At 44.7% G+C, this 20846-nt stretch overlaps 1 protein-coding gene across 1 annotated transcript in view; it reads right to left on the reverse strand.

Moving 5' to 3' along the window:
• Nucleotides 1–18280, reverse strand: part of LOC134908903 (cysteine-rich venom protein-like) — a 37672-nt gene extending 19392 nt beyond the window's left edge. Inside the window, exons 1-5 of the mRNA XM_063915130.1 lie at nucleotides 18171–18280; nucleotides 14387–14453; nucleotides 12643–12753; nucleotides 2546–2636; nucleotides 1226–1371 (exon numbers count right to left, since the gene is read on the reverse strand). Coding sequence (XP_063771200.1) covers nucleotides 1226–1371; nucleotides 2546–2636; nucleotides 12643–12753; nucleotides 14387–14437 — 399 coding nt within the window. The 5' untranslated portion in view covers nucleotides 14438–14453; nucleotides 18171–18280. The remainder of the gene's footprint in view (nucleotides 1–1225; nucleotides 1372–2545; nucleotides 2637–12642; nucleotides 12754–14386; nucleotides 14454–18170) is intronic.
• Nucleotides 18281–20846: the final 2566 nt, after the last annotated feature.

Below are 20846 nucleotides of genomic sequence, written 5' to 3' on the forward strand. Positions count from 1 at the left end.
GATGCAAACAATGGGGGTAATTCCAAGTTGATCGCAGCAGGATTTTTGATAGCAATTGGGCAAAACCATGTGCACTGCAGGGGAGGCAGATATAACATGTGCAGAGAGAGTTAGATTTGGGTGTGGTGTGTTCAATCTGCGATCTAATTTGCAGTGTAAAAATAAAGCAGCCAGTATTTACCCTGCACAGAAATAAAATAACCCACCCAAATCTAACTCTTTCTGCACATGTTATATCTGCCTCCCCTGCAGAGCACATGGTTTTGCCCAATTGCTATCAAAAATCCTGCTGCGATCAACTTGAAATTACCCCCAATATTGTGAGCTGTGAGGTGTTCAAAATAGACTGGAAATGAGTGGAAATGAATGTTATTGAGGTTAAAAATACTCTAGGAACAAAATAACCCCAAAAGTTGGGGTTTTAGATGTTTTTATTATTTAAAAAAAATAAAACAAATATATCCAAAACACACAAGGGCGGTTTTGGCAAAACCAATCCAAAACCAAAACACAGAAAAACCAAGACAAAACCAAAACCCCAAAAATGGGCAGGCGCACATCTTCAATTAGTACTTAGGGGGCGATTCAGACCTAATCGCTGGGCTGTCCTGCGTTTGGATAGTCGCCGCCTCCAAGGGGAGTGTTTTCCGAACACTCCCAACAAACGGTCAGTTACTACCCACAAATGACTTCCTCCTGTCAATCACCTTGCAAACCTCCGTGCGATCTGATTTTTCGCACCATCCCGTCGCTGACCACCAATGCCCTTTGTTGTTGTCCGACGCGCGTGTGCATTGCGGTGCATACGCATGCGCAGCTACTACCTGATCACCCGCTGTGTGAAAACGCACAGCAGCGATCAGGTCTGAATCACCCCCCTTAGAGTGTGCACATGCATTTTCTCTTTTCTGTGTGGAACTACAAGTCTCAGCATGGTAGCACCTCCCATTATGGTTAGAATTAGGTTGTGCAGTCCAAGGCTTCCCCCCATATCTGCTCACAATCCCCAGTATTAGTTGAAAAAATTCTTCGCATTAGCATAAGGGAATCTGACTTCCGTGGCTGCCAATAAATACAACAACTTTGTGTGCGACAGAATAAGCCTCAAAATATGGCTGGAGTGATGTCTCATACAGTAGGTAGACCATACATTAAGAGAAACCTAATGAAATATTTTCCATATTTTCAGTTTCAAGGTCAAACTTTTACTAAGAATTGCAGGTACCTGGGTGTAGTGTCCAACTATTTTGCTGCTGTCAACGGGTCCTTTACCAAAAATAAAATCCTTCTTTTCATTATCGAAGGCATTAATCGCTTCAGCCCAGCTGCCCTCACCTGTAGTCATGTATAAGTTTTCCCCACACTGGAATTCTAAAACGTACAATGAAATTGGACAGTGTTTATATTTCTACACATCGGAATACATTTCTGCTATATGATGTATGTTCTGTTCTACAGAGTTATGAAAAATGACAGTTGGGAGCTGATTGGCTGGAGCACCATTTATCATACGCAACGAGTTTTAGCACTCAGTGTGAAATGTATCACTCGTTGATAAATGAGCCCAATAGATTTGTAAATAAAATCAGAATAGGATCCTCCAATCCGATCTGGTGGGTTGTCCAGAAGCCACCACAGTTCTGTGATGCTGCACGTCACTTCTTCAGATAGGCAGCAGAACTGTTGAAGCTCCTGTTTGACTCCACTTTGGGTAGATTTACGAGGTATCTGGTTGATTGGTCGACAGTAAATCAGTGACTAGGTCAATCCCAAAGGTTGACATGATCAAAAGGTCAACATGTAAAAGGCAGATAACAAAAAAGGTCAAAAAGTTCAAAAGGTCGACATGACAATATTACACATATTTTTGAAAAAAAGTGATAATTTTTTTTTCACTTTTACAACTTTTTCATCCTTTACCATCCACATGGACAACATTTGGGAATAGTAACCTGTGCCGAGGACATCGGCACCGGAGGAGGCACCTTGCCCGAAGCGATTGAAGCTCACCATGTGAGGGTACACGGAACACTAATGTCAGGGGTCTTCTGTGTGAAAAGAATTGAGTAAAAAACAGCAATCCCCCTCCCAAAAAAATTACATCGACCTTTATTGTGTCCACCGTTCTCATGTTGACCTATTGACCCTGTCGACCTTTTCATGTTGACCATTTGATGTTGACCTACTGACTGTAGACCTTTTTAATGTAGATCTATTGAACCACAGTCGATTTAGTAAAGCTTCTAAGACTGAAGTGGTGGTATTGTCCATAGCAACCAATCAGATTCTGTTTCTATAAAGCAATAGAGAAATGATAGGCAGAATCTGATTGGTCGCTAGAGACAACACCTGTACTCTTTAGTTCTTATTACCACAACTGGATGAATCATTATACTGGATGGGATTATTTCCCAAGTGATTATTTATGAATAACATTATTGTACCAACAACTTCTAGGATCCCCAGCCCCAGTGAACCTGTCAATCTGTATGTACAGTATGTGTATGTGTCACTGCTGACAATGGCCTTAGTATAAACTACTTACTTGACGTCTTTCTTTCGGACGGATCACTGTGCACAAAGTTACATTTTTGAGCCACTCTTTGAGCATTCTGCTGAGCCTCGCTGCTCCATGTCTAGAAGGGAAATAAATATTGCTGTTATTTGCTATGTGCAACTCTTATGGCTTTTCCACACCAAGGTTCTGCCTCAGAACCGCCGCACCACCATCATACCGAACTAGAGAAAACAGAGACACCAGAAAGAGATCCTCAATAAACAAGAAGGGCCCCTCCTCGGACAACTGGACCCCGCGGACCTTCTCAGATACTCAAATCAAAATTTATTACTGAAATGTGGAGCCCACCATCATTGGCCATAACAAATTTAGTCACAGCCACATTAAACTTCTGCCCGGCTGGGTGTATGGCAGTCAAATACTGTACCTCACCACGCCAAACCAGCCTGGGCACAATAATAGATAATAAGACATTACAAGGCGGCCAGACCGATAACACTCGTGAAAAATCAGCTATAATAGAGCACCATAAATCCAGGGCCGTCCTAAACCAGCTGATCATGAAAACTCCTAGCAAAGTCCAATAGCCATACTTGAAAGCCAATCCAGCACATCTTGTCAGACCCTAGAAACACCTGAGCTCCATGGGCAGCCAGAAACTTGGAAACCCAAAATTGTAGGAGTGGCCCACTAACCAGATATTAAAAATAAGATTTTAATTTTTAATTACCTACCAGTAAATCCTTTTCTCATAGTCCGTAGGGGATACTGGGAATCCTAGTACCATGGGGTATAGACGGGTCCACTTGGAGAGATGGGCACTTTAGAAATTTGATAACGTGTGCTGGCTCCTCACCTCTATGCCCCTCCTTCCAGACATAGGGGTATATGCAATTGCGGTCAAATTCCCGAAATTGTCGAATTTCGGGAATTTTTCGCTCCAAAAAAAAATTTGTCAATGCAATTCAGTTCTTTCGTCAAAAAAAACGGACTTTCAAAATTCGACTTTTTGAAATTCGACTTTTGACAAATTCGACTTTTCTGCAATGATACAAGTGCTGCAATTCGACCAAAGTGTATTCAATGGAAGTTTGGAAATTCGACAACAGTGCTTTTAGACAGTAAATTCGTCATTTTCAATCCGCCACACTTTGGAGGGTGAAAACAATAAAAAAAAATGAAAACATTTTTTTTTTGGTGTTTTTTTTGGGGGGAATAGCATATCTATTTATATTAGAAGGGATTAGGTACTTGTTTTTTTTTTTTTGGAGGCACAAGTATTATTTATATATTTTTAAAAATATATATATATATATTTTTTCTTTTTAGGTGGAATGGTAAAATGCAGAAAAAAAATGGCGTGGGGTCCCCCCTCCAAAGCATAACCAGCCTCGGGCTCTTCGAGCCGGTCCTGGTTCTAAAAATCCGGGGGGGAAATTGACAGCGGATCCCCCGTATTTTTAAAACCAGCACCGGACTCTGCGCCTGGTGCTGGTGCCAAAAATACGGGGGACAAAAAGAGTAGGGGTCCCCCGTATTTTTCACACCAGCATCGGGCTCCACTAGCTGGACAGATAATGCCACAGCCGGGGGTCACTTTTATACAGTGCCCTGCGGCCGTGGCATTAAATATCCAACTAGTCACCCCTGGCCGGGGTACCCTGGGGGAGTGGGGACCCCTACAATCAAGGGGTCCCCCCCCCCAGCCACCCAAGGGCCAGGGGTGAAGCCCGAGGCTGTCCCCCCCCATCCAAGAGCTGCGGATGGGAGGCTGATAGCCTTGAGTAAAATGACAGAATATTGTTTTTTCCCAGAAGAACTACAAGTCCCAGCAAGCCTCCCTGCAAGCTGGTACTTGGAGAACTACAAGTACCAGCATGCGGGAGAAAAATGGGCCCGCTGGTACTTGTAGTTCTACTAGAAAAAAAAATACCCAAATAAAAACAGGAGACAGACACCGTGAAAGTAAAACTTTATTTCATACGTCGACACACACATACTTACCTATGTTCACACTCCGACATCGGTCCTCTTCTCCAAGTCGAATCCAGGGGTACCTGAAAAGAAAAGATAAATATACTCACCTCATCCATGGTCCAGAGATTAATCCACGTACTTGTCGAAAAAACAAACCGGACACCCGTACCACACGGACTGAAAGGGGTCCCATGTTGACACATGGGACCCCTTTCCCCGAATGCAGAGAGACCTCTCCGTGACAGCTGTCACAGAAAGGTCTCTAAAGCCAATCAGGAAGCGCTACTTCGTTGCGCTCACCTGATTGGCTGTGCGCTGTCTGAACTCAGACAGCGCATCGCACAGCGCCCTCCATTATATTCAATGGTGGGAACTTTGCGGCTAGCGGTGAGGTCACCCACGGTCAGCGGCTGACCGTGGGTTAACCCCACCACTACCCGCAAAGTTCCCACCATTGAAAGTAATGGAGAGGCTTTGCGATGCGCTGTCTGAGGTCACACGCGCACAGCCAATCAGGTGAGCGCCACGGAAGTAGCGCTTCCTGATTGGCTGAAGGGACCTCAGTGCAGGAGTCACGTGGTGTCCCGGCATTCGGGGAAAGGGGTCTGATGTGTAAACATGGGACCCCTTTCAGTCCGGCATGGTACGGGTGTTCGTTTTCTTTTTTTAACAAGTACGTGGATTATCTCCCGGACACTGGATTGAGGTGAGTCTAATTTTTTTCACAGGTACCCCGGATCGTCGGAGACTGTGGCAGTCGGCGGGTCAACATAGGTAAGTATGTGTGTGTCGGCAGTGTGTAATAAAGTTGTACTTGTCACGGTGTGTGTCTCCTGTTTTTATTTGGGTATTTTTTCCCCAGTAGTACTACAGGTACCAGCGGGCCCGTTTTTCTCCCGCATGCTGGTACTTGTGGTTCTCCAAGTACCAGCTTGCGGGGGAGGCTTGCTGGGACTTGTAGTTCTTCTGGAAAAAACAATATTCTGTCATTTTACTCAAGGCCATCAGCCTCCCATCCGCAGCCCTTGGATGGGGGGGACAGCCTCGGGCTTCACCCCTGGCCCTTGGGTGGCTGGGGGGGGCACCCCTTGATTGTAGGGGTCCCCACTCCCCCAGGGTACCCCGGCCAGGGGTGACTAGTTGGATATTTAAAGCCACGGCCGCAGGGCACTGTATAAAAGTGACCCCCGGCTGTGGCATTATCTGTCCAGCTAGTGGAGCCCGATGCTGGTGTTAAAAATACGGGGGACCCCTACTCTTTTTGTCCCCCGTATTTTTGGCACCAGCACCAGGCGCAGAGCCCGGTGCTGGTTTTAAAAATACGGGGGATCCGCTGTCAATTTTTCCCCCGGATTTTTAAAACGAGGACCGGCTCAAAGAGACTGAGGCTGGTTATGCTTTGGAGGGGGGACCCCACGCCATTTTTTTCCAGGTTTTTCCCGTTTTTACCCGTTTTTTTAAATTGCAGCAAAATCGCGGCAAATCGCCCGTTTTTCGCCCGCGGGACTGTCGAATCCGTTTTTCATTGAATATGGTGAATTCCGGAAGCCACCTGCCGGAATTCACCTGTCGAATTGTGTCGAATTAAAAAACGGCGATAATTTGCCGCGATTCGCCGCTAATTGCATATACCCCTTAGTCTAGGAAACTGTGCCCGAGGAGTCGGACATACTTTGAGAGAAGGAAATTAGTTGAGTAAAGTGGTGAGATTTCGAACCAGCACAACCATAACAAGAGGATAGCCATTCTAACCATAACTTGAAAAACAGGGACAGCTACAGGTGATCCAAACAACAATTAAACAAGCAACCATGCAGGAAGAACGAAGCCCCGGGCGGGCGCCCAGTATTCCCTATGGACTACAAGAAAAGGATTTACCGGTAGGTAATTAAAATCCTATTTTCTCTGACGTCCTCGGGGATATTGTGAATCCTAGTACCATGGGAAAGTGCCAGATCTCCAAAACCGGGTGGGAGAGTGCTTAGGTTCCTGCAGAACTGATTGACCAAACTGAAGATTCTCAGAAGCCAAGGTATCAAACTTGTAAAACTTAGCAAACGTGTTCGAACCTGACCTAGTAGCTGCTCGGCATAGCTGTAATGCCTAGACACCCCGGGCCCGAACAGATTTTGGAATCGGCAAACCTGCCATGGAATAAGCATGTTGGATAGCGAGCCTGATCCAGCTCGCAATCAACTGCTTTGAAACAGGACACACAATCTTGTTGGTACATATAGAATGAACAGCGAGTCCAATTTCCTGGTACGAGCAGTTCACTTTACATATACCTTCAAAGCCTGTACAACATCCAAAGACTTTGAAGTAGCAGAGGTGTCAATAACAACCGGAACCACTATCGGCTGGTTGATGTGAAACGCTGACACCACCTTAGGAAGGAATTGCTGACGAGTCCTGAGTTCAGCTCTGTCCTCATGGAAAATCAAGTAGGGGCTCTTGAAAGACAATGCCCCCAGTTCTGATACGCGTCTTGCCAAAGCCAAGGTCAACAGCGTGACGGTCTTCCACGTAAGATACTTTACCTCTACCTCCTGTAATGGTTCAAACCAGTCCAATTGGAGGAATTGTAGAACAAAATTGAGATCCCAGGGTGCCATGGGAGGTACAAAGGGAGGCTGGATATGATGAACACCCTTTAAGAACGTCTGTACTTCAGGTAGAGAAGCCAATTGTCTCTGAAAGAAAATAGTTGACGAAATCTGAACTTTGATGGAGCCTATGCATAGGCCCACATCCACTCCCGAATGCAGAAACAGCAGGAAACGTCTCCAGCAGGAAAATTCCACAGTAGAATATTGTGTGCTCTCACACCAAGAGACATATTTCTTCCAAATACGATGGTAATGTTTTGACCTTACCCACTTCCTGGCATGGATCGTAGTCAGGATGACCTTGTCAGGAATCCCTTTCTTGGCTAGAATCAACCTTTCAACTTCCATGCCGTTAAACGTAGGCATGGTAAGTCTTGATAGATGAACGGGTCCTATTGCAGAAGATCATCCCGAAGAGACAGAGGCCACGGATCTTCGATTAACATATTGAGAAGATTTGCATACCAGGCCCTTCATAGCCAATCCACAATCAGGATTGCCTGAACTCTTTCCCCTTTTGATTCTTTTGAGAACTCTTGGGATCAGAGGAATTGGAGGAAACAAGTACACCAGCTGGTAAACCCATGGAGTTCTCAGTGAGTCGACCGCTACAGCCTGTGGGTCCTCGACCTGGAACAATACAGATTGAGCTTCTTGTTGAGTCGAGAGGTCATCATGACGACTTGGGGATAACCCCACTGACGTGTTAGCCCCCGGAACACCTCCGGGTGGAGGCCCCATTCCCCCGGTGCAGGTCATGTCTGCTTAAGAAATACGCTTCCCAGTTGTCTACTCCCGGAATGAAGATCGCCGACAATGCCTCAGCGTGCTTTTCCGCCCAGAGGAGAATCTTTGACACCTCTGACATTGCACCTCTGCTTTTTGTTCCGCCCTGTCGGTTTATGTACGTCACCGCCGTCACATAGTCTGACTGTACTTGTACGGCCTGATTCCGAAGAAGAAACAAGGCCTGCAGAAGGGTGTTGTAGATTGCCCTGAGCTCTAGAATATTTATCAGAAGGGTGGCTTCCTGACTTGACCATCTTCCTTGAAACTGCACCCCCTGGGTTACTGCTCCCCAACCTCTGGGGCTTGCATCTATGGTTAACAGACTCCAATTCTGAATCCCGAACCTTCGACCCTCCACCAGGTGAGAAGTTTGTAACCACCACAGTATGGAGATTCTGGCCGTTGGCGACAGACGAATCCTCTGATGCATGTGTGGATGCAATTTGGACCATTTGTCCAACAGATCTAGTTGGAAGGGCCTTGCATGAAACCTTTCATATTGAATCGCCTCACAAGAAGCCACCATCTTTCCCAGAAGGCGGATGCATAGATGTACCAAGATCCGGTTCGGCTTTAAGACAGCCCAAATCATTGACTAGATTACTGTTGCCTTTCCAAGGGAAGGAACACTTTCTGAGACACTGTGTCCAGTATCATTCCCAGGAATTGTACCTTCTGCGTTGGCTCTAAGTGAGATTTTGTCAGGTTCAGAATCCACCCATGATCCGTGAGTAATCTGGTTGTGAGACCATTGTTCTCCAACAACTGCTCCCTGGACGCAGCCTTTATCAGAAGATCGTCCAGATAAGGAATGATGTTCACTCCCCGTTTGCGGAGTAGCATCATCATCTCTGCCATCACCTTGGTGAACACCCTCAGTGCCATGGAGAGACCTGGAAATGGTAGTTGCAGTCCTTCAGTGCAAATCGTAGATAAGCCTGATGAGGCGACCAGATCGGAATGTGAAGGTACGCATCCTTATTATCCAGAGACACTTGGAATTCCTCCTCTTCCAGACCTGAAATCACCACTCTCAGAGACTCCATCATGAACTTGAACATCCGTAAGTACGGGTTCAATGACTTGAGATTTAGGATCTGTCTTACTGAACCGTCCGGTTTCGGAACTGCAAACAAGCTGGAATAGTATTTCCTGTTTTGTAGATGAGGTGGAACTGGAACAATGACCTTGGTCAGTAACAGTTTTTGAATGGCTTCTTGTAAGGTTACTCTTGCTTCTTGTGAAACTGGTAAGCCTGATTTGAAGAATCCGTGAGGTGAGAGATCCTGGAACTCCAGCCTGTAGCTCTGGGATATAAGGTTTATGACCCAGGGGTCCTGGCAAGATCCTGTCCAGATGTGACTGAAAAATTTTAGTCGGGCTCCCACCTGCCTGTCTCCCAGGCATCTCGGCCCACCGTCATGCGGAGGGCTTTGAGGAGACAGAGCCGGAGCTCTGTTCCTTAGAACCAACAGCCGCTGGTTTGCGCGGTTTTCCTCTAGCACCTCTGGTGGCGGTAGAGGAACCTCTGGCCCTGCCCCTAAACTTTACCGTCCGAAAGGACTGTAAATTGGGTCCTGAGTAGGCCTTCCTAGCTGGTGGAGCTGTAGAAGGTAAATAGGTGGATTTACCCACAGTAGCCTGTGAAATCAACGTATTAAGCTCTTCGCCAAATAAGGCCTCACCTGTGAAAGGCAGGCCTTCCACACCTTTTTTAGAGTCTGTATCAGCAGTCCACTGATGCAGCCATAATCCCCTGCATATCAACACTGCCATAGTTGTGGTGCGTGCATTAAGCAGTCCTATTTCCTTAATGGCTTCAATCATAAAATTTGCAAAGTCTTGTATGTGTTGCAGGTGTGTAAGAATATCATCTTGAGGCAAGGTGTCTAAATCCTCAAATAAATTACCAGACCATTTTGCAATGGCTTGTGTAATCCACCCACATGCTATAGTGGGTCTCTGGGCCACCCCTGCTGATGTATACAAAGATTCCGGACCCGTTCGCACCGCAGCAATAAACCGCTGCATGCGAACGGGTCGGAATGACCCCCAATAACCGCCTAGGGATTTGAAATTTCCTATCGGGATTAACCCAGGCTTCTTCAAACAGGGTATTTAGGGGGTCATTCCGAGTTGTTCGCTCGCTAGCAGTTTTTAGCAGCCATGCAAATGCTATGCCGCCTTCCACTGGGAGTGTATCTTAGCTTAGCAGAAGTACGAACGAAAGGATCGCAGAGCGGCTACAAAACAATTTTGTGCAGTTTCAGAGTAGCTTCAGACCTACTCAGCGCCTGCGATCACTTCAGACTGTTCAGTTCCTGGTTTGACGTCACAAACACGCCCTGCGTTCGCCCAGCCACGCCTGCGTTTTTTCCTGGCACGCCTGCATTTTTCCCAACACTCCCTGAAAACGGTCAGTTGACAGCCAGAAACGCCCACTTGATGTCAATCACTCTGCGGCCAGCAGTGCGACTGAAATGCTTCGCTAGACCTTGTGCGAAACTACATCGTTCGTTGTAATAGTACGACGCGCGTGCGCATTGCGCCGCATATGCATGCGCAGAAGTGCAGATTTTTTTGCCTGATTGCTGCGCAGCGACATAAAAGCAGCTAGCGATCAACTCGGAATGACCCCCTTAGTTCCTTTAACACAGGAAAAGTGGCTGAGGATTTTTTCTTTACATTAAAGTAAGATTCCTCACACACCATATCAGGGATATTTATGACTTCTCTGATAGAGTCTATGAGAGCCTCTACACCCTGCTCCAGAATACCCAATACCCTCCCCTACCTCTATGTCCACCTCACCTTTCTCCATTTCTGTCCTGTCATTATCAGAGTCAGAATGTAGAATATGGGCCAAAGTACGTTTTTGAGGACTGATACGCCGGTCTGAGTACTGAATCCATTTGCACAAACTCAGTCATAGACTTGCTTAAATATTGCATCTCTTGCTCATTACGAGTTAATTTTGTAGAGATGGCTGCTGGCTCCGCAGCTCCACTTGTCTGAGAAGTAATACACACTGTATTGCCAGTCTGGGTACCATGGCCCTAATTCCAAGTTGATCGCAGCAGGAATTTAGTTAGCAATTGGGCAAAACCATGTGCACTGCAGGGGAGGCAGATATAACATGTGCAGAGAGAGTTAGATTTGGGTGGGGTGTGTTCAAACTGCAATCTAATTTGCAGTGTAACAATAAAGAAGCCAGTATTTACCCTGCACAGAAATAAAATAACCCACCCAAATCTAACTCTCTTTGCACATGTTAAATCTGCCTCCCCTGCAGTGCACATGGTTTTGCCCAATTGCTAACTAAATTCCTGCTGCGATCAACTTGGAATTACCCCCCATGTACACATACTGTGTACTAAGTCTGGAGACTCAGGGGGTCATTCCGAGTTGATCGCTCGCTGACGTTTTTCGCAGCATAGCGATCAAGCTAAAAACCGGCTGTTCTGCGCATGCGTATGGGCCGCAGGGCGCACGCGCCAAGTAATTTCACACAAAACTAAGCAATTTTACACAGGGGCATTTACACGCTTTTCAGTGATTGACAGGAAGTGGGTGTTTCTGGGCGGAAACTGACCGTTTTCCGAGAGTGTGCTAAAAAACGCAGGCGTGTCAGGCTAAAACGCAGGAGTGGCTGGAGAAACGGGGGAGTGGCTGGCCGAATGCAGGGCGTGTTTGTGACATCAAATCAGGAACCAAACAGTCTGCAGTGATCGCAATCTAGGAGTAGGTCTGGAGCTGCTCAGAAACTGCAGGAAAAGATTTCTGAGCAATTTTGCTAATCTTTCGTTCGCACTTCTGCTAAGCTAAGATACACCCCCAGAGGGCGGCGGCTTAGCGTTCGCACTGCTGCTAAAAGCAGCTAGCGAGCGATCAACTCGGAATGAGGGCCTCAGTCCGCCCCTTAGAAGCCGCGTGTCTCCGTACCCTAATGCTGCCATAATGACCGGCGACCCACTAGCCCGGAGGCCGGGCTTTCACTCACCACTCTTTTTTCTTGCGGCTCTGTTAGGGTGGCGGCGTGCTGCGGGAATGTACGCTCACTGTGGTGGGGCTTGCAAATAGTTCCCTCAGGAGCTAACGTCCTGTCAGGGGGGAACGGGACCATCAACCCTTAGTGGGTTTGGCCAGTTCTTCCCCCTAAGTCCCACGAAGCAGGCAGGCTGGTACCATCCAGTCCTGCCTGAAAATAACAAACTTTAAAAATAAATGCAGAAAACTCTTCAGGAGCTTCCAGAGATGTGACCAGCTCCATCAGGCACATTTTCTAAACTGAGTCTGGTACGAAGGTCATAGAGGGGAGGAGCCAGCACACGTTATCAGACTTCTATAGTGCCCATGGCTCCAAGTGAACCCATCTATACCCCACGGTACTAGGATTCCCAGTATCCCCTAGGACTTTAGAGAAATATCAACATGCATATCTAATGAATAGGACAGGTAAAGACCAAATATTATTAACTAATTAAGAGTGACAAAACCAAAATATGTAACTGAGGATCTGTAAAAAAAAAAATAGGAGCTACAAAGTGAGTTTGGTCCACATGCAGCTACGTAATGCTGCCACAGAACACAAAATAGTCTTTTGCCATTCTGCAGCACATATTACATACCGTTGGCGCCCATTGTTACCCTTTTGCTCTCACTCACTTCAAAACCTGGCTACATCACCGGAGGTGCTTTAATCCTTTACAGCCAATTAAATACACTACTGAAAAAAAATTATTATCTTACCGCTTTCACCATGTTCGAAGCAGATGGGTCGACATTTCTTCTGCAGTCATTGATCAGGTTTATAATTTCATTCTGTACAGCTGGATTATCAGTTGACAATGGATCACTGGCCTAAACGAGTTACAACAATTAACAGGTTTTTTTCTTGCAAATTTTTTTTGAAATTTTTGTTTCTTTACAGTGCGAAGTTCAAAGAAATATCTGCTGCAAACAGTGACTTTCAGCCTGTGACCTCTGTATTGCTATACTGTAATGGTGGCTAACCAGTCAGGGACTAAGGGAGAGATTTATCAAAGCTTGGAGAGAGAAAAAGGACCAACCAATCATCTCCTGTCATGTTACAAACACAGCCTGTAAAGGGCCCTACACACTGGACGACATTTTAGAAAGATACGTAAGATATCGTTCAAAAATGAATGATATATCGTTCATATCGTTTAGTGTGGAGGCACTGATGATGAATGATGCGCGTTCCTGCAGTCGTTCATCGTTGGTCTATCATCGTTTATCATTGCAAGCCAATTTGGACGATATAGATGTCTGCAATGTCAATTCGTTCAAACCGTTCTTACAAATTGTTCAGTGTGTATGCAAAAATAGTTACTGAAAAATAGTTAATTGTTCATATCGCTCATCGTCCAAATTGCCCAGTGTGTAGGGCCCATAACATGGCAGCCAGGAGCTAATTAGTTGGTACTTTGGTGTATATTCATGAAGCAGTGAAAAGTGTGGAGAAGTGAGCCAGTGGAGAAGTTGCCCATAGCAACCAATCAGCATTGAGGTAACATTTATAATTTGCATACTATACAGTTGTACGGAGCAGCTGATTGGTTGCCATGGGCAACTTCTCCACAGGCTCACTTCTCCACTCTTTTCACTGCTTCATGAATAGACCCCTTTATCTCTCTTCACCTTATCTCTCTCCAAGCTGTGATAAATCTCCCTTTAAGAGACAGAAAATATCTATAGTAACAACAAATAGCCATGCCCTTTGACCTTTCCAAATGCCACTCAGACTTGCATAAATTCACCTCAGACCTCCACTCATGCCATCAGACATACCCACATACCCATTACTTGCACGGGTTGGGTAGAATATCGTGGGGCACAGGATGACGGCGCTCAGAATACCGACTCCGGCATACCCCTGGTGCCTAACCCTAACCACCTTTCCCACAGCCTAACCCTAACTCTCCCCCTCATGCTTACATTCGGCATTGTGACCTTTGGGATTCTGAGCGATGTCGAGGTTCCGATGCCGATCTTCTGACCATCGGCATCCTGATTGATGGTATGTCTACTATATCTTGTCTTTATGGGACTACACTACCTGGACACAGTTATGGTGTCAACATTGTTGAAATGTCGACATTTAACATGTCGGCATTTGCAGAATGTTGATATGTTGACAATGTTGACATTCATCAGTGTCTGGAGAGTTAGGCTATGGAAGGGGAGGGTTAGGTTGCGGAAGGTGAGGATTAGGCACTAGGAGAAGAGTTAGGATTATGCTATGGGAGGGGAGGGTTATAGTTAGGCTATGAGAGGGAATGTTAGGTCTAGGGGGATATAATATACAAGCCCTTGCTGATCTCTCTCATTTGCTTGCAGGACTGATACTTCAGAAGATCATATATCGTTACGCCAAAAATAATCTTCCTTCCTAACGTTTGTCTCTTTTGCTTATTTTAAAACACAGTCATTTGAGAAAATAGGGGTAAATACTGAAAACGTGCATACATACCTGCACAAGGACGATTGCCAGCACAGCTGATAGGCACAGCAGAGGAAACATTGTCTTTTTATTTTCTCTGTAACATTAATATGTGTTGGATTAGTGTTTGCCGACATGTTTACTCTTCAACAAAGACTCTCAATCATCTGTGCCCACACCCAGACAAATATAGGGTTTAATCCTCAGCAGTGGCGTAACTACCAAACCCACAGCCACTGTGGAGGTGCAGGGCTGCGGAGGCGCAGGGCTGAGGAGGTGCGGCCACTGATTCAGAGCAGATTGACATGCAGACTGGCCGTCTGCATGTCAATCTGCTAAATGTCCCTCCCAAAATGGCCACCACTATGAAGGAGAGACATGCTAGAGGTCATACTTGATCTCTAGCGTCTAAATGCCAGGAAGCGCCGGGACCCATGGGAGTGCATAGCACTGGGCATGATCGTGGCAGCCTTGCAGCCTGGCACCCTGGTAGCGAGCATGAAATCCCCTTGGCAACAAGCATTATACACCGCTAGCAACAAGCATTACCCCCAGGAAAGACACATGACATCCAGCTAATGAAATCCCTAGCAACAGGCATTATACCGTAGCAACGAGCATGACACCCAGTGCATGAAACCCCTGGCAACAAGTATTACCCGCTGGCAATAAGCTTGACACCCATCACATGAAACCCCTGGCAACAAGCATAACACCCAGTGCATGAAACCCCTGGCAATGAGCATGACACCCTGAGCATAAAAACCCTCTGCACCAAGCATGGAACCAACAGCATGAAACCCCTGGCTATGAGCAGGTAATTTAAAAGTAATTAGTAACCTTACTGTAGGGCTTAATGTGTAATAGGCATTATGGTGTGTGGCATTATGTATCACGGGCATTGCGGTGTGTGGCATAATGTATAACAGGCATTGCGGTGTGTAGCATAATGTGTCATAGGCATGACGGTGTGTGGCATACTGTATCACAGGCATTGTATGTGGTATAATGTCTCAGGGGCATTGCAGTGTGTGGCATAATGTGTCAGGGGCATTATGGTGTGTGGCATATTGTATAATGGGCATTATGGTGTGTCTCATAATGTCTAAGGGCCATTGCAGTATGTGGCATAATGTGTACCTGGCATTACTATAAGGAGGAAAAATTACATATAATGTAAGGGGCATGAATCAGGATTATTTTTTTTCCTGGGGTGGCCAATGTCTTGGCGTGCAGGTTGCAAAACTGGGGTTTAAGGTAGTCTTTTCCTACAATGCCACGCCCCTTTCAGTGAAGCCACAGCCATTTTAGTCAGGGGGTGCATGAGCGGCAATACATTTTGCTGCAGGACCTGAGGGTTATGTGATCCACCCCTGGCTGGATATGTTGGCACAGGACATGGGGCTGCTACTGTATGCAGACTGCATTGGGTGGTATGTGCTGAACATATGGTACTTATGTGGATGTTATACTGTATATTTACAAACATTTGGCCTTTGTGAAATAATTTCATCATTACAGACTAATTAAAGCCCTTAGGAAAAAGTTGATTATACTGATGATATTATTAATGTTATATGCCTTAGATATAAGCAGGGCCACCATTCATTAGGTGGGAATATGTTTGATTAAAGAGGATTTTTGTGGACATCACCTTTTTTTAATTGCATTTTTAAAGTTAATTTAGGGGAAAGCAAAAGTGACACCACATGTAATATATATAAATGAGACCGAAATCTTTCTTGTTGGTTAAAATGGCAGCTAAAATAAATAAGGAAATAAATACAAAAATGTGATTAACACAATAGATCCTAAACAGTAGGTAACTAACAGTACTGTATGTCATATTGTACTTACTACTTGTAATTACAAGCATTGACTCTGCAGTCTCCCTCTGACCCTACAGTATTCCAACAATAACATTCACACGAGACTTCCATTCTATAGTTTATAGTGTATTCTATAGTTTGTAGTGTATTCTCTCAATGCTGGTACATATTGTTTAATAATCCAAATCTTATTAGCAAATAGTAGCAAACATGTAAAACAAAGGGGCCAATTCAATAAGGATAGCAAATTCTGCTAATCAGCATAATTTGCTATCCTTTTGCACGCATGCTGACCGGCGCCTCCCCCACTGCTACAAGCAGAAATTGCGTTCGCCTCGCAATTTCTGCTTGTTAGCAGAAACTAAGGTTGACTCCTGCCGGCGCAGCTTAGCTGTGGCTGCAGGAGTCCTGGCGCCATTTTACCTGTCACAACGGCTGCCTGTGACATCACGCAGCCACCGCGACTGCGCCCCGACATGCCCCCGTTCGTGCCGCACAAGCCACCGTTCGGGTTGCCCGGCCCCGCAACGTTCCGTTTCCTCCGTGAAAACGGAGTGTTGCTGCCTCCCTCCCGCCCCGCCCCGCGGCCGCCTCTGAGGCAGAGTTGATCGCATTTTCTGCAGCCCCCCTCAGAAAATGTGGACGCATGCACAGTAGGGCCCGCTGCACATGCGCCTGCGGCACCGCCGCAATAATTCCGTACGAATCGCGACTTGCGATCCGTACTGAATTAGCCCCATAATACAGTAAATACACTTCTTGCAAATAGCAAAAAAAGATTGCAACATAAAAATGTAAATGATACAGTACTGAAACTTTAACACTATGCACATCGATTTTCCACGATGCAATGGAAATTATGTTTAAATACTATATATATATATATATATATATATATATACTGTATATATGAGGCATGACTTTCTGTAACAGCGCATACAATATGTTTGCATATACTGTATTATTTTCTATCATTTTTATATATCTATGACTGACTCATCACTAATTCTCTTACTTCCCGATATGTTAGGAAGATTAAATGTAACATAGATATTCTACAGGTGGGAAATAGGAAAACTACGTAATCAGAAGTTTAATAAACCTCCCCTAAGGGGATGAAAAGGAGGTTGACATAATGACATAATTACCGATGCGCGTCTTGCGTTGCATGAACGATAACAGAGAATTGATTAAACTACAAAAATGGTGCCGTCACTTTTTATCATATCTGCTACGGGTGCTCCTCGAGTAATGCCAAGATCCATGGATTAATATTTACTTACATTAAGACGTCTCAAATTTATATCTCTATAGAATTACCAAATTATTAACACTCATTTATATTGACAATCAGAAACTCCCATGCGAAGAACAGGTAGAACAGCTAGTTATATATATATATATATATACAGGTTGAGTATCCCATATCCAAATATTCCGAAATACGGAATTTTTTGAGTGAGAGTGAGATAGTGAAACCTTTGTTTTCTGATGGCTCAATGTACACAAACTTTGTTTAATACACAAAGTTATTAAAAGTATTGTATTAAATGACCTTCAGGCTGTGTGTATAAGGTGTATATGAAACATAAATGAATTGTATGACTGTAGACACACTTTGTTTAATGCACAAAGTTATAAAAAATATTGGCTAAAATGACCTTCAGGCTGTGTGTATAAGGTGTATATGTAACATAAATGCATTCTGTGCTTAGACTTAGGTCCCATCACCATGATATCTCATTATGGTATGCAATTATTCCAAAATACGGAAAAATCCCATATCCAAAATACCTCTGGTCCCAAGCATTTTGGATAAGGGATACTCAACCTGTATATATATATATATATATATATATAGTATCTCTATACATATAAAACTCAGTTGCAACTGTGAGTAATTTTATCAATACGCAATACTGTACTGTACCTGACTGCAGCGTTAGTAGTAAGCAGAAGTCTATATAATGCTGTATAATTCTTACCTGATTACAGCCAGTGACTTGTAGCTCTCCTGCCTCTCAGACAGGTGTATGCAGTGTGATACTACTGGATCTGGACGCCTTATATAAACGCACAGGTAACAGGATAAATACTTCCTGTGGGTTTTTTTTTTATACTTGGAACTCGGCGCTTCAAATGAATGCAGCAATTTGCATTTTGGAGGACAATGATGGCCACAGTTACGAACAGTCTTGTGCAAGGATGTCCCGTGTTAAAGGGGAATTTCTCATTATAATCTTCCTATTGTTGATTGTCTGCATATTAAGCTTTTGCTAACACAGACAGTGTATTCTTGTTTCATGGCAACAATAATATAAAGAAAGAAAGAAAGAAAGAGTATGGTGTTCCCAAAATGTCTACACACACTGGGGCATCGAGCCATGCTAAGCCCTTTCCTAAGAAAGTAGGGCAATATAAATGATGACAGTGGAACAATAAATAACTGTGGCATTGTTTTGAGTGGCACAAATTTCAGGAATAGAATTCAATGTGATCATGGTTTCTACTTGGCAAGTCTTCTGTTTATGTCTTCAGTCTATACTTCTGTCATGCAATGTGGCCAGGGAGGCATGTAAAATATTTTTTTTTTGTCTTTTTTTCCAAGGGTGCATGACCACGCCTCCTGTAATTATGCCACGCCCCCTGAGACGTGTCTGGGCCCAGCCAGGCTCTCTACTGCCCTGGTTCTGATACCTTCACATTGCAGCAAACCATACAGCCATTTATGAAACCAATGTTCACATATGACCTGCCCTTTTCTTCTAAGTTCCTACAGCGCCTTGTCCACATACAACTTTACAAGAAATATACAAGTCTTTGGTTTGGAGAATTGTTCTAATAAATCTGTTGGGTTTTTTAATAAATCTGACTGGTTTTAAAATAGTGCACAGAAGTGGAGATTTTATGAAAGCACCCTATGGCGTGTTTTATTTCAGCCCTGGGGCTACCTCCTACATAATCATCCTCTTGCATATAAAAAACAGTTATAAAATGGCAAAATAAATTCCAGAGTAGCATCGAAGAGTGTGGACACACCAGGGATAGAGTTGTTTTGAGTATCTTCTAGGGGAGGGGGACACTTGGTGATCTAGTCCTGCAACTCGGCCCCCAACCAGTGCGTTGCAAAGTCCACCACGTACCCACGGTGGCCCAGAAATCCCACACCACACCTGAGCCATACACTCCTGGCATGTGGCTTGAAAGTGAGGGAGCACAGAGGCGACAATAAAGGAGCCAGGACCTCACGGCTTTGCAAGTAATCTCCAAGGGAACATAAAACAAAAGGGCAAAACCACACCTTCCACATCAAAGCCTTAGACCATTATTCCTTCAGCTCTCCACCTCATCTGAACAAATAGCATGAACTCCAAAAACAAATGTTCTTTTCCTGATTGGGAAATACGCAATGGATTGCCATAATAAATACCTCCACACTTGGTTAGATAGGTATGGCAAACCCCGTACACCAGTCCTGTACAGTTCACCAAAAATTGACAAGTGGTTGAAACGGTAGCATACGCCTGATCTACAAGAATATTATGTCAGTTCAGCGGGTGGATCCATTGCTGTTACTGCCTTTGTTCTACCTAAAGTGATCTCTGCTGCAGGCTCTTTAGTGGCAGCAGCTGGTGGTCATCATAGGATACATGTATTCTACCTATATACATCAGTATGAAGGATGCCAAACAAATACAGTATGCCAAAGCACCAACAGTGCTGGTCTTGACCAACTAAATGCACTAGGCAAGATTTTAGCTGGTGCAACTCAAACAGCAAGGGGGCAGGGCATCGTGACTGATGGGTCCACCAGTGGAATAATGGCATCATAGACATTCACCTATAACGCCTTTGTCCGAGGACAACTCTGGGCAAAAAGCTATTGCCAGATAACCACAAAAGTGCACATGGCGCACAAAGGTGAATAATTTCTCCAGAGACAGAAGATGAAGTAGGTCCAGTTATTACTTACTACATAACTAATCTGAGGTTCCTTACTCCTCTCATTTTGTACAATCGTTTAGGTAGAGTACTCTGTGGGTCGTCTTTGTTTGGTTAGCATACAATGACCCACACTTCAAAACAGGGGGGTGTCGGTGTCGCCCTCTATTTTGAAGATGTGATGGGTCCAGGGTCTGCATCGTCAGACACAGACTTCCAGGACCCAGATGTCTGCATCTAATGTGGCCGGTGCCTGTAACTATTGTAAATCGTGACTGAGGTCATGTTAGTGATCAACGGTGGCCTCCTTAGACACAGTACTTGGATCCTCACTAATGCTAACAGGAGGTGTATGTCTTCTACTGACACCTCCTGCTGCATTACAATTTTAATGATACAGTATTGCACAGGTGTTTCCTTGCAGCTGTGCAATCCCTTACAAACATGGGGGGTAATTCCGAGTAGATCGCAGCATCAAATTTGTTAGCAGTTGGGTAAAACCATGTGCACTGCAGGGGGGGTAGATATAACATTTGCAGATAGAGAGTTAGCTTTGGGTGGGTTATATTGTTTCTGTGCAGGGTAAATACTGGCTGCTTTATTTTTACACTGCAATTTAGATTTCAGTTTGAATACACCACACTCAAATCTAACTCTCTCTGCAAATGTTATATCTGCCACACCTGTATATGTATAATATATCTATATATACACATAAT

Source organism: Pseudophryne corroboree, chromosome 4 (assembly GCF_028390025.1).
Source record: "Pseudophryne corroboree isolate aPseCor3 chromosome 4, aPseCor3.hap2, whole genome shotgun sequence".
Lineage (NCBI taxonomy): Eukaryota > Metazoa > Chordata > Amphibia > Anura > Myobatrachidae > Pseudophryne > Pseudophryne corroboree.